Source organism: Pyrus communis, chromosome 15, assembly GCF_041283825.1.
Source record: "Pyrus communis isolate YQ-2024b chromosome 15, ASM4128382v1, whole genome shotgun sequence".
NCBI classification, from domain to species: domain Eukaryota; kingdom Viridiplantae; phylum Streptophyta; class Magnoliopsida; order Rosales; family Rosaceae; genus Pyrus; species Pyrus communis.
Genome location: NC_142579.1, coordinates 40912744 through 40927640, shown reverse-complemented (window position 1 = coordinate 40927640; position 14897 = coordinate 40912744). Strand labels below are relative to the sequence as shown.

The 14897-nt window shown below is 37.2% G+C and overlaps 2 protein-coding genes across 2 annotated transcripts; one reads left to right on the top strand and one right to left on the bottom strand.

Moving 5' to 3' along the window:
* Positions 1-2144: 2144 nt before the first annotated feature.
* LOC137745025 (stromal cell-derived factor 2-like protein) lies at positions 2145-4486 on the bottom strand. Its single transcript, XM_068484878.2, has 6 exons — positions 4091-4486; positions 3867-4007; positions 3643-3783; positions 3317-3366; positions 3098-3227; positions 2145-2455 (listed from the first exon to the last, which is right to left on the bottom strand). The coding sequence occupies exons 1-6, from the start codon at positions 4187-4189 to the stop codon at positions 2372-2374; spliced, it is 645 nt and encodes a 214-aa protein (XP_068340979.1). The 5' UTR covers positions 4190-4486; the 3' UTR covers positions 2145-2371.
* Positions 4487-7425: 2939 nt separating this feature from the next.
* On the top strand, positions 7426-14587 carry LOC137739119 (sister chromatid cohesion protein PDS5 homolog C). Its single transcript, XM_068478617.2, has 14 exons — positions 7426-7819; positions 9164-9367; positions 9479-9660; positions 9816-9942; positions 10026-10247; positions 10621-10671; positions 10794-11708; positions 11792-11902; positions 12382-12455; positions 12802-12853; positions 13018-13104; positions 13182-13225; positions 13606-13680; positions 13756-14587. The coding sequence occupies exons 1-14, from the start codon at positions 7718-7720 to the stop codon at positions 14324-14326; spliced, it is 2817 nt and encodes a 938-aa protein (XP_068334718.1). The 5' UTR covers positions 7426-7717; the 3' UTR covers positions 14327-14587.
* The last annotated feature ends 310 nt before the right edge of the window (positions 14588-14897 follow it).

Below are 14897 nucleotides of genomic sequence, written 5' to 3'. Positions count from 1 at the left end.
AATTGAGAATTACCATATAACTTTGAAGCCTAGTTAGTTAAAAATATTCAATCTTAAAGATTCCATGTTGGGTTCACCCACACTACCAACTATAACTATCATTCATACAAAAGAATTAAGTGAGGACCACCGGAACATGTAAAACACAAACGTTAGCCCTGTACATGGAAAGGGACCTTGTGATTAGAGCAATGGATAGCTTTACGACAAGAAGGTAACTTGCTAATATTATATAGGCTTCTAAGTCAAAATGGTTCTTAAGATTATCATGGCTCTTCACTTTGATTTTTAAGATTTGAAATCAATGAAACTGGTTCCTGAATTTGTCTACCATCAATCATTAAAATCTTTGTTAGATAAGGTAAAATGACAAAAATACACTTAATTTTTATCAAATCATTTTGGACCACTGTTTATTAAGTTGAGAGTATTTCTGTAATTTTGATCCTTATTTAACATAGATTTTTTTCTTCGGAATGATCCAAATGATTAACAATGGACAAACTCAGACATCACTTCTATTAATTTCAAATCTGAATGACTAAATTAAGGAGATAACTATTACTTGATGTTGATACATGCTCGTGGGCATAATAAGCCGTTCCCTCTTCGTGTGAAGGTCTTTGTAACTTGACTTGGTTGGGAAAGTTCATAAAACAGGGAGAATCTATGAGCTGTATAAAAGGTCAAGAGGACGTAAGATTTTTAGGCTTTTTCCTCAAATCAAACTACGCACTATGATTTGTGCATGAAAAGGTAAATCTTTCAATTATGTGATGAGCACTCATCCAAAGTCACCATATTGGCGATGCCGCTTCTGCAACAACTAAAAATGCTTTCAGATGACCAACAACGTTTATAGGAACATTTAGTAGGAAAGCTAAAAACAACTTACGAATTATAAAAGCAGTATGCGGCTTTTAGTGCTTTAAGATAAAACACTTGAATCTTTGATAAATACAATGAGCGATCAATCAAGGTGGTGATTTTCGAACTCTTCTTTCGTGTATTTGCTTCATGTTTTTCCAAATTTAGATTGAACAAATCAAAGAATAATCAACGGTACAAAAAATAAACCGAGAAATGCAAATGGAGAAAAAAGTAGAATGAAAATCACCACCCCCAACAAGTTGCACGGTAATGCATTTTCTTGGTGGAAGAGAAACAGTGTTGCATGCAAAGGACCACAATAATGCAGCATAATTGCTCTAACTTTTGAGCCCTAAAGTCGTTGGGTGCCCCGGCAAAGGTCGAATAAGGTCATCTCCAACCGAAAGCTGGTCAAATGACTCGTTTTAGCTTTTTTATCCTTCAAGAAATTAATATTTTAATAAACTATGTAAGATCATATTTATTATCATCTCCAACCGAGGGCCAAAAAGCTCGTTTTAACCATGTCACAAAAAATCATCTTAAATTGAGAGCTGAGGGGCCAAACATAATTTATTATTTAAAAACTACAACTTAAATTCAAATCCAACAGCTAAATGTCGTCAGCTAGCCGTTGGATTTGAATTTTTTTCAGCTATAAATAGGATGGATGTTGTATAATTTTTATGTTATTTAATGTTGTTTCATTTCATGTTGCTTAATGTTATGTAATGTTTAATGGTTTAGGAAGTTGTAGGGAAAAAGAATAATTTTTACAATTTTTAAAACAAATTTTGTATTAAAAAATTAAAAAAAAAAAAAAAAAAAAACCAAATGGCTACGTCTACTAGTTACAGTTGGTTTTCAAATTCTAGCCTGGCCCGGGACCAGCTAGCTCCTTTGGGCTGGCTGGTTAGCCTTTTGACCCTTTTTTTATCTTGTGGAGCCCACAAGCCTTTTAGCCTGACCCTCAATCAAAGACAATTTTCAGGTTATTTTCAATTCAGTTGGAAATGGCCTAAGGTACTAATGGTCAGTGGAATACGATCACACAGTTATGACCCAAAAAGGTAAAGAGACCATACCATAAATCCTTGCAAACGGGCTTTCGACTCTGAAAGTAAAATTTACCCATTTAGACCGCGAGAGCCCTCAAGTGGGCTGGAAAAGCAGTCTAGTTTCAACCCATAACAGCATAAACTCTCAGAAAATCACGAGTCCAAAAACCCCAAAAAAATGACTAGTGTTCTGCTCATTGCAACTGTTAGACCATCTTCAAGAACGGCTAAAAGTTTCGATTACTAGCAACATAACACAAATACAGGGATTTATGAGGAAAACAGTATTAACAATATTAGCTAACGGATCGTAAATTGTAAAACATATTTTTCTTCATTGGAACATCCTACTATAACTGTTATGGGACCAGGTGTCAATTACCAAAACTTCCAAAACCCGCATACCTGTTTTCATAAGAGTGATTCATCCTAATGACCAACTTCTACTTAGTTTCAGTGACTGGAAGGTACACGCCTTCTGCTGCCAACCAAACATTGTCAGCGCGTTTATCTCTCACACCACAAACCTGCATTACGGCGAATGGATGGTATTTAGCATAACGTTAATAAATCAATGATGATAGCAAAAACATCAGCACATAAAGTTCACCCGACACATTTCCGTACAAGAAACAAATTTGTCTAAAACTTGCACAGATATGAAGTGTACCTAAAATATAATTTCTTGCACAGCTTAACTTCCAGAAAGACTGTCACTAACGACTTTCAAGAAGATCAGCGTTTGTTTATACTTAAGTTAATACCAAGATTAATATTCCATTAAACTGCATAACCTTGTATAGTTGCTGCAAGGATGAATACATATAGCACCAGAAGATTTCATTATCAACAATAAGCTAATCCTCATCAGGACAATGGCTATAGTTCAAGTTAGTAGATAAGATTTCTTAATTCCAAGCAATTGAATTCAATACAATCAATTAAACGCGTATGGTATCTACAGACTCTACCAACTTATTATTCCACCAAATGAACAAAACGTGAAAATGCAAAACATCTAACTATCGAGTTTTGGACATAATCAATAATCAGCACCATTATCTAACAATTCAGGATCAATACACACTTATAAATGAAACAAGTTACCAACAAATCTGTTGTTTCATTCTCAATTTCATAGATATGTAGTCGAGTTTAAGTTATCTCACCTCCTGCTGTCCCCCAGCTATGCGGGTGTACTTCTTGTCATGACTATGTAAATAAACGCCAGTGTCAACATGCTGAAGTCGAACCCTTTGATCTTGCTTCCAAGTCTTCCCGCTCCCTTCAATTGTAAGCCTACGAAATTCCATACAAACACAATGCATCAGAAACACTGATGACCAAGACAAGAAATTTTTTTGAGAACATATCAATTTGCTACTCACCTCCAGTGATCACCAGTATCAGATTCATTTTCTCCCCCGAAACAGCTGACCTACACCCACGTGAAATTGTACAAGTCATTAAACCTAATAATGATCCCAATTATACTTGGAACGAAAGACATTAAACTGTCAACCAATAATACCAAAACTTCGTACACAAAATCATGTCAAGAAACTTTATGCCATTCAGTGTCACGGTGTGTCACCAATTCACAATTACAAATCAATAACTAATTACAAACAAAAGATACAATAAAATTACTGCATGATAACAAAAATATAATGCATTGTGAAAATTTGGTACGATAAAGAAAGATTTGCCAAACCTCTTGGTTGCCAGTAATTGGGGATGCATGCAAATGGCTGTGCAGCCATTTCCTGGTCCTCATGTGCTGCAACCTGATGATTGTCCCGCTCGGAATGCTATCGCCTTGCTTGGCAGCTGTTTCCAGCTCAGGTTTAATAATCTGCCAAAAAACCCAGTTCAATATCTGCAACGAAACAACACCAAAGATGGAGAGACTGCGAGAAGGAGAAGAAAACGACATACCCAGTAGCTATTAGCGTCGTCGACATTGGGAAAACCAGTGACTGACTGCTGGCCACTACCAGAGCCATACGGCACGTCGTGTGAATGCAAGCGAAACTTGGTCTTCTCGTGCATCAGCTTCAGTACGGTGCCGTATGTGATCTGCCCACCCAATTCATTGTATCAAAATCTCTATCAAAATTTCCAAACAAAACATTAATCGGAAATGAGCGGCGGAGACGAACCTCGACGCCCTCGGATGTGGGAGCGGTGGCGGCGTAGCTGGTGTCGAGATCGAGGCTGTAGATGAGGAACACAGCTAAGCAGAAAAAGCCGATCGCCATAACGAAGAGTAATCCTATGAACCAGTTCTGCTGCCAGAAGGGGAACTCAGGCTCCGAAGCCCGCCTGGGTATTGTGAATCGCCCCACGACCCGACCTGGCTCGGCGGACGACGATGGCGTGGATGAATTGGAGTGTTTTCTTCGCGTCAAACTCGGCGAGCCCGAAGACGCCACCGTGAGACTTCCCTAAAAAGGGAAATGGAATTCTGGATTTGGGAATTAGGGATTTGGATTGCGAATTTATGAATTGTGGGTTTCTCTCTCTCTGGTCGTCTGCGACCGGCTATGTTTTTCTGTATGGCAGGCACTGCTAATGTGACGTGTATACTCGAATCGGAGGTTGCCACGTCACCGTCGGAATGACGTGGAGTGTTGTCAATGGTCGGGTAGTGTAAAGCCACGTCGCGGCTTAAAGACTTCAACTTCTTGATTCTTCAACTTCTTTATGAAATCTCGCGCAAAAAGATTGGACTGCCTTGTTGGGCCTATTGATGGACTGGGTTAGACCCAAGCCCATTATCTTCGGACTGGGTTAGACAACAAGGATCTAGTCAACTTCTATTACTTTTATTTTTAAAGTTTAGGGTTAACGTTTGGGATCTAATCAACTTTTAGGGCTTTATTTGTATGTTATTAAATTGATTTCAATATTATTCTTGGAGCGAAAATAATCATTTCTTGAAAATTTAGTCGATATATGTGACATCCCACATCGTCCAGGGGAGTGATCTTTAAATTTATATTTCAATCCCTACCTAGCACGAGGCCTTTTGGGAGCTTACTGGCTTCGGGTTCCATAGGAACTCCGAAGTTAAGCGAGAAGGGGGCTAGAGCAATCCCATGATGGGTGACCCACTGGGAAGTTGCTCGTGAGTTCCCAAAAACAAAACCGTGAGGGAATGGTAAGCCCAAAGCGAACAATATCATGCTACGGTAGTGGAGCGGGGCCGGGAAGTGATCCGTCCCGGGCCGAGATGTGACAATATATGAGCGAATTCAATCTATCAATAAATTTTTAACAAATAACGAACCATGCACATGCATAGTTTGAAAATGCACATAAGTAATAGAATTTATTAATACACTCGAGGTGTTGCATAACTTGTGTTGATATGACTCCTCACAATATAATTTGTTTCTTAAATTAAGTAATAGCTCCTAACTTTCTATTATTCGTCACCGAATAGACAGACGATACCATAAACGTTACATGACTATTATCATGTTGCGATGTAACATACACATAATATTCAAGAAATTATAATTAAATTGAAGTATAATAATTAATCGCTCTCGTTTTACGTTATCCTACAAACATTAGAAAAAGAAAAATCGAAAGAATTTTCCAATTTTATAAAGAAAATTTTCCTAATAATAGTTTTGGTAATAAAAGTTTTCACAATTGATAGATATCCCTCCCTCCCTAAATACACATGGGTTTGATTATTCATTCCTTTTCCCGCCCAAAATTTCATACTTTCTTCTTTATTTAGAAATTAGAAATTTAGAATTTGGCTAATATGCTAATATACCGTTGGGCTATGGATATAATTCCAATCTTTATCTTGATTTTATATACTTACCGACAAAAATTTTCTAAATGCATTTGAATAATTGTAAGAAATCACACCACATTATATTCTATTTTAAATTAGTTAAATGGTAAGAAAAAAATTGAACTTGGTTTCAAAGCGGAGAGCGTATTTATTCGAACCAATGCAGCTACACTCTTTTGCGTGATGCAAAATTTGATCACACATTTATAGAACTATGACATGACATGGCATTTACCACATATTTGTAACAATATGTTTGATACAACCGATATTAAATGAGGTGGATAATTCAAACCAAAGACTTTCAATATAACAGTAAACGTTGTTAATCACCTCAACTATAAATCTTCTTGCATAAGAGCTCGACAAATATATTATAATAATATATGTTTCAAATGTGCATTCGTTATGAGTAAATTACATTTTACCACTCCAACTTCGGATCACATAATAAACTCATGCCTCGTCTTTTAAACATTGTAATGATATATATCAACTAACCAATTGCAATATCATATTTCTATATTGCGAGCTTCGCCTCCCTTGTTGTCCACTCCTTCTTCCTCCCAACGCCAACCTTGTTGACTCTTTCCCCACCATCCTTTGCCGCCTCCCCAACCTCACCCGCCCCTACAACAACTTCATCAAAATTCCATACTTCCTCCATCTCCACGTGTCAAACTCTCGAGCACATCGACCTCGTCCATAACCTTCTCATAGGCCCCTTCCCCGCCAACCTCCCCAACCTCATATACCTCGACCTCACCGGAAACGTCACAACCTCGTTGGTACACCACTAATGTCACCGACAAAGCTCCCAACAAGTTATGTAAAATTTAGTTTGTGAAGTTGTTGATCCTGGTCCAATTCAATGGATCATAGTGCAATGGGTCCAAATCGATGAGGAAATCTACAAGGCGTTTAGAGGGGTGCTGGTGAGAAAAAGCGCAAGGATAATCGCAACGATTAGAGTCGAGGTTGACGAGATCGAGAGGTGAATTTGAAGATAGAGACGGTGAATTGATGATCACGATGATCAAATTCAAAAAAAGCATAGAAGTGAGTGTCATGAAATTATATATATATATTATTTTTTTTCAGAGAAGGGGGGACTAAGGCTGCCTTACACATGGGTACAAGATGTGAAATGGACCACTGTACTGTATTATGAGGACAAAGGTGATAAAAAAATTCTTAATTTAGTAATATTTAATTAATTTTTCATCTTAAACGAGAGAGTAAGCTTTGCACATGCCACGTAAGCAGTTAACTTGAAAAAGTGACAAACGGGGAGATAGAGATTAGATGTTGCAACATTAAAAGAATGAGGTATGTATGTGATGTTAGTGACCCACATCAAAACGAGGTATGTATATGTGTTAGTGGCCCATCAATTTATTCATTGGTTTTCTGTACGTTTCAAATTTCAGTGGGGCACAATTAAAAAAAAAATGAAAATTCATCGATTTCAAAAATTTAGTCGCCTAACAAAAAAAATAAATCTTCCCAAGAAAAAGGAAAAGCAGCATTAAACCTACGGATCAAATACGCCAGGTGGTCCCCACAGGAAAGATCCAAAGGCGGATTTGAAATCCGAAATTGAACTCGAATTCACAATCCCGCGGATTCCGAGCGCTGCTCCGTTGGATTCTCTTTTAAAAGCGCACAAAATGAATACTCGAGATGTGAGAGCGAGCGAAAATATAAAATACCAGAGCGATCCATCGATTGACAAATTATTATTATTTTTATTTGCAAAAATAAAATCCAGCAACTCTCTCTCTCTCTCTCTCTCTCACTCACTTTCTCTCTCCAAAAAGAAAACCCTAACTTTCTCTCTCCAAACATTTTTTTTTTCCGCTTTCTCTCTCTTGGATTCGTGTGGCTCTGGGCCTTCAATGGTGTGAGATTAGGGCTAGACCTGCGAGATTGTCAAGGATCTAGAGCAAAGAAACAGGAGAGGGGAGGAACAATGGCGTCGGCAGAGAAAGAACTCGAAGCACAGCTTACGGAAGCTGGGAATCAGCTCTTGGAACCTCCGTCTTCCGTCCCTGACCTCCTTGATGTTCTCGACGTAAGCCCTAATTCCTCTTCGAATTGTTGGGTTTTCTTCTTCTTTTCGTATTATGCGTCTCAGTTGCTTTCGTTCCGTGTTTAATTTCAGAGGTTCTGTTAATTAAACTGTTTTTTGTGTGGTTATTTGTTAATTTAGTGAATTGGGGTTTGAATGTTGTTGTTGTGAAAGCTTCTGATGTGAGATTCATGTGGGTTTTAACATTTCCATGTTATTTTTTTTGTGATTTGTGCCAAGTTTTTTTCCCCATTTAAATCCTGATGCTTGTATTAAAGGGCAATACTTTCATATGCCATGCATGAAGTTCTAGCTATCCTTTCAATGCTGGAATTTTGTGTTTTAATGAGGTTGGGGACGAAGGGTTGAGTCTCTATTTCACTTTCCTTTCTAGCTTCTTAGCTACGGGATTCGTTATTAATTATATCTCTCATTGTGCGCACAGCACACGGGTTAAGTCAGTTATGACTGGGCATAAAAAGCAAGACAAGAATGCATATCTTCGTGAGTTGTGTGTTGGTTTGTAAATGGTATTCTGCATTTAACAATTACCATATAAGTTACAATTTGTAAGAATGATGAAAGGTTTTAGGTGTTTTAAGGTTAATCTTCATTATATACAACAAAGGAAGTTCAAATGATCTCCTGATATGCATATGAAGGTAAATTATTAATGTTCACCATGACTAAGAATTCAAATTCAAGGATGGTCATTTCAAATTCAATTACGTTTCATTAATGCTCTTGAAGCTGGGCATTTAAGATAGTGGAAAGTCATTTCATATGTGATTTTTTTCGCTGCTTGCTCAAGCCGAGATTTGGAAAGAGTATAATGGAAATTTTTTTGGATGCTTGGAATTACATTTTCCTTAAAAAGGATATTTGATATACACAAGCTTGGCATAACAGTTTCCCAAAAATGGTTTTCCTTGCTCTTCATTCCTTCACATCTTCATGAAATCAAGTTTATGTGTCAATTATCGCGTGTATGCACACCCATTCATTAAATTTATTATCTGTACCTTTCCGAAAACTAAGAGTATTTATTTATTTATTTTTCTTATATTAAAATTTGTTACTGATGCGTGTTTTCTTTTCCATGTTCTGGTGATTGTAGAATTTATTTATTTATTTTTTTTAAATTTAAAATTTTTTTAAATATAAACTCACCTGTCATGTTGATTTCTTTTCCCTCCGGTTTCTGATCTAGCTAATTCAATTGTGTCTGCACAGTTTTGGCATAGATTGAATCATAAAATTCTTCTTGTGCCAGTGTATTGTTCTTTCCCAAATATTTTATTGTTCATTTCCTAATATTGAATTGTTCTTTACCTGGTGATATATTAGAGAGTTGAGAATTTTCTATCGAAGGTAGAACAATCACCTACAAAGTCAATGCAAACTGCACTTTCCCCATCACAGAATGCATTGGTTGCTGAGGAACTTTTTAGGCATTCAAATCCTGATGTCAAAGTTGGAGTTGCAGCTTGCATCAGTGAGATAACAAGAATAACTGCACCTGATGCACCTTATGATGATGAACAAATGAAGGTACCTGGGATTTGGATCACTAAACTGATTTTTTTTTTTTTTTTTTTGGTGAGTCTGCTCATGTTATATTAGAAAAAAATTCAATAAACCTTCTAAATCTTATGCATGCAGGAAGTCTTTCATCTTATTGTATCATCCTTTGAAAATCTACATGACAAGTCGAGCCGATCATACGCAAAGAGGGCTTCCATTCTTGAAACTGTTGCGAAGGTCAGATCGTGTGTGGTGATGTTGGACCTTGAATGTGATGCATTGATCGTTGAAATGTTTCAACATTTTCTTAAGGCGATAAGGTACAAAGTCATAAGTAGAGTTGGAGTCACCACTTTATGTGTGTCTAGACTATAGATACTATATTTATTATTTGTTTCTACTGGTGGAGTAAGACTTGGAAGCTGATTTGTTCTAGAAAACACAACACTATATATTTCATTTTTATATATTTCAGGGATTATCACCCAGAGAACGTTTTTTCATCCATGGAGACTATTATGACTCTTGTTTTAGAAGAAAGTGAAGAAGTATCTGCTGAGCTACTATCTACCTTATTAGCTAGTGTGAAAAACGACAATGAGGTGAACAATTGTTTTTGATTGACAATTAGTACCTTCTACATGCTGTTTTATTTTTCATTTTCTAACCAATTTTTTTCTTGTAGGACATTCTACCAATTGGACGGAAGTTGGGGGAGAGAGTACTTGAAAGCTGTGCTACTAAACTTAAGGATTACCTGATAGATGAAGTAAAAAGCTTGGGCATTGTTTTTAATGATTATAGTAAAGTTCTAGCATCAATATGCCAAAAGGCAGGTGACGATGCTGAGCAGAATGAAGGCCGTGATGCTGAGCAGAATGAAGTCCGTGATTCTGATGAAAATGTGGTATGATGTCCAGAGTTGCAAGATTAAGACATTTTCTATGCATTCTTCTATTCATAATGATAATTATGTAAAGCTTCATAGTTTTCTGTTTTCTCAGCAAAGGTTATCTTTTTTTATCTCTATCCTCTCTCTCATTCAGTAACTTGTTCAATAACATTGGTGTTTATAAAAGACTCCATTTTTTTCCCATTTTCTTCTGTGGGGGCTGGGGTTGGTTTGGTTACTTTGGTATGACAAGTTTAGTTGTTCCTTCATGCATGGCGTCAAACAGCCTGTTGTTGGCTGGTGATAATATTACATTGATTTGTCTTTGCAAGCCAAGTTGGCAACTTGGGATTCCTCTCCTCTGTTGTATTAACTATTGCCACTGCAGGCTGCCAAGGAGAAGTCAGCAATTAGGGAATCTTCCAATGAGGCGGCCCAGGTGAGTTTCTTCTGTGAATTTTTTTTCTTTTCTTTCTATGTTTTATGTCCTTTATGCTTCTATTAGTAAAAATATTATTTGATTGAAGTGGGTTATTTCACCAGTTATATTTGTCCTTGCAGGTAGATAAAGAAAAGGCAGAAGCACCTATTTCTCCTGAACGAGTTGATCCAGCTGTTGACAGATCTTCAAAGTTAGTTGTGAACAATGGTAATGCAGAGACTGGAGAAGAAGACTCTGTTGCTGAGTCAAATGCCTTGAAGAAGGAAGAGGAGGGCAACGATACTGAGGATCAGAAAGATCCAAATGCATCAAGCAATGCTGAACCTGATAGTTTGGAGACTGAGAAAGCTGCAGAGCAAATTCCAGAAATATCTACCAAAGAAAGAGCTGGGAATTCTGATTTGTCAACAAAATCAACACAACCTTCAGACAATTGTCAAGCCAATAATGAGGAAGATACTGAGATACAGCCAGAACATAAGCGTGAAACAGAAGATATTCCCAGCTCACCTCGTGAGGATCCTTCTGTGGAGGCAGCTGTGCAATTGAAAAATGAGAAAGTATCTGATGTTAACATCTCTTCCAAGCCATTGGAAAAGGAACCTGCTGCTGTTGCCTCTCCATCTCCAAGTGAGAGCCTTCCTGGTGAAAGTCTCTCCAAAAAGGCTGGATGGAATAAGAAGAAAGATAGTTCTAATAAAGGAGCAGCACCATTGGCAGATGATGAACCCAAAAAGGTAACTGACGGAACCAGTGATTCAGAATTAAAACCAAGTAGACGCTCTGGGAAAAAGGCTTCTGCTGGAGTTTCTAATGAGAATAAAAGTCCAATTGTGGTGGAGGCATCTAGAAAGGAAAGTGGCACCACAAGTGATTCAGAAGCAAAACGGAAGTCAGTGAAGAAGGTAGATGGGAACACTAAAACTAGCGGTGGGTCTTCTATAAAGCAAGCAGAAGATAAGAAAAAGCGGGGTCGAGGAAAAGTTACTCCGGCAAAGGCTGCAACAAAATCTTCAGCTAAGGATGATGACAAAGTACTTTCCTATTGGCTTTGCAGCTATTTCTTTGATGCTGTCACTTGTTTCTGTTGTTTAATAAAATTACTGTTGTTATTTAGGAGATGGTGTCAACTCCAAAGTCAGCCCCAAAATTAACTAAGGATGAATCTCCCCAGGAGGCGACCCCTAAGACAAATTCAAAGAGGAAGCGTGCTTCAGGAAAAGAGAAGGTATGCATGCTTTGTTCTATGCTAAAATTTGTATCTTTCATTAAAAGAATTGTGTGCTTTCCCCTTGATATTAGCATTTTCTGTTTATGGATGCTAGTGCATTATATGGTGTTCCTCGCATTTTGCAAGATTTTGGATTGTTATTGTTAGTTTTTTTCATTGTGTAGTAGTGGACTTATGGTGATTAGATATCTATGACTATGCGGTCTCTTATGTTAGTGCTCCTTATTATTATTTTTATTGTTGTTCTGCGATCCGAACCAATAATTTCTTCATGCTTTTTTTTGGAGATGGAGATTAATTTATGCCATTAACAATCATGTTATGAACTTATCTTGACTTATTCCGTCACCTGCTGTTGGCCTTTCATTTTTAGGCTCTTTCATGGTTCCATTCTGTTCTTGAAGTCATGCTTGTATTCAACTTTTGATTTTACCTCCTTTTGTATACATTCTTACTGTTTTTTTTTTCCTATTTAGGAATCTGATGAGAAAGATTATGGCGAGGATATGGTTGGATCAAAGATTAAAGTTTGGTGGCCAAAAGATCGTACGTAAGTACTGACCTTGCGTTCGGTATTTCCTCAATGCATTTCTTGCAATGCTGCAGGAGTTTACACATGAATGTTTGGCTTTCAAATTTGGTTCTCTTTTGCACTGACCTTTCCTTTTATTCTCATATATTTTTTCATTTTCTATGGGGAGTGGGGATACAGATATCCTGCCAAAGTTTCATTTTAGATGGATTATTAAACTACTACTAGAAAACTCTTGAATTTTTCCAGAACTCTTTTTTTTTTTTTTTTTTTTTTTTAAAGAACTAGATTAAGGAATTTGTTTATGGTTGTAACATTCGAAATTTTAGTTTGTCATTTAATATTTTATTGACAAATTTTACAGGTTTTATGAAGGTGTTGTCGCATCTTTTGATTCTGCTAAAAAGAAGCATAAGGTGAGATGCCAACTTTGGAAGTCTCCATCCTTATTTTAAGCACTTTGTTCTTTCATTTTTAATTGAATTAATCGCCAAAAAGAATCATCGTTGATTTTCCTTTTTCATTTTAAAATGAAACTTGATATACTTAAATTCTTTGTACTTGTTCGATTATTTCGTAGGTATCATATACAGATGGTGATAAAGAAACACTAAATCTTAAAAAAGAGAGGTGGGAGTTTGTAGCAGATGACCCTGACTCAGATGAGGTTAGTCACTGCCATTCTTTTACTACTTTAAATCATTCTATGCTCAATTTTTTGTGCTGAAACATTTCTGTTGACAGGAGCAAGGAAATGATCAATCGAGTCATGATGCTTCTTCTGACGTGTATGTATTATTTACTTTTGATGTGTACCTTATACATATGACTTTAAGACTAGTCCTTTAAACTTCATAGTTTCTGGATTATTGTCTGCACCATGCTGTAGGTTGAATGTGATATCAAGATTATGTTCTAAAATCTTTGTATTCTATTGAATTTCTGATGACTGTCACCCTTGTGTACTTAGTTTGTTCACATGTCTTTGACTTGTCTTCAAAATGGTGCTAGTTGATGATTAATCATTGTTTAGGATTTAACTTAAAATCCACAATACTGGAGTTTTGAATTCCTGAGTTGTCTGTAAAGTTTTGCTACAATTATTTTGCATGTTTGTTTTTTGTCAGTTGTGATCATATCCTCTTTAATGTTTTGCTGTTGCAACCAGGCCTTTGAACAAGAAAGTGAAAAAAAATCCTGATGACCCAACTAAGAAGGAAAAGATGGACACCTCGCCCAAATCGTGAGTGTAATTTATGTTACTTAAATGTTGATGTCATTATTTCTGTAGTTGTCTAAATTCAAGTCAATTTTCTAGGGGTGGAGGAGCTTCCTCCAGCAAATTGAAAGGTGCAAGAACTAAATTTGGTCACAAATCGAAAGAAAGCAGTAAATCTGATGGCAGATCCAAAGGTGCTTCTGGTAAAACGGATGACGAAAGTATTGGAAAATTGAAGGATCACACTCCCAAAAGTAGTGGTAAATCGGTTGATATTGCTCAGAAGACATCCAGCAAATTGAAGAACAATGATACCCAGACGCCTAAAAGCACCAAATCCAAGGAAGATGACAGCAGCGCACAAAAAGCTTCCACCAAGTCCAAGCAAGACGGACAGAAGGCTGGGAAGTCGAATCAGAGCACATCAAAGACGGCCTCCATTTCCAAGGTTAAATCGTCTGCTAGCGGCAGCAAAGCAAATGCCAATGGTACGGGCAAGGCAAAATCTGCATCAAAGCCGACAAAAGAAGATGAGGATATGAAGGAAGCCTCAAGTGATACTGAGAAAGCACCAGAAAGTACACCAAAGGGGAAGTCCCCAACTTTAGCCAAGGCACTGGCAAGTGAGACCAAGTCTGGTAAGAAACGGCGAAGAGGAAGCAAAAGTTAATCATCTAGTCTCGCTGGTGACCGCGCATTAGTTTTTCCGTCAATATTGGAATGATCCCCAGATTTGTGGCTCGAATTGGTATCTTTAAGTTCGGTAGTCTAGCGTATGCCAGTTTGTAGGGGTTACCTAGTTAGCTATTTATGTCGATATTCTAGATGGAATTAATGTTATTTTGGGGTCAGACGGTCGACAACCTTTCGAGTTAGCTAAGCCTTATGTTGAAGAGATGTTTTCATAGATAATGTCATAATTTTCGCAAAACATGCTGCCGTGCCATCTTTCAGACTGCCGCTGGTTACTGATAACTTTGATATGAGGTTTTGTGGTTTTGTTTGTTAGTTGCGATGGCCAATCGATTTCCGTTATTGTATCTAGTGTAGATCAGTTGGCCTAGGTTTTGTGGTTCTGTTTGGCACTTGAGTTTGAATCTCTTGTATTTAGAGTATATAACATCTTATGGGAGATATATAAGTTCGGGTGGCTATACAGTGTGTGTTGGTTTGTCATCATTAAGCTTTAGAGACTAGTGTAGTTCCGTGCTTGTTATCGTAGGGATTAGTTTTAAAGAAAA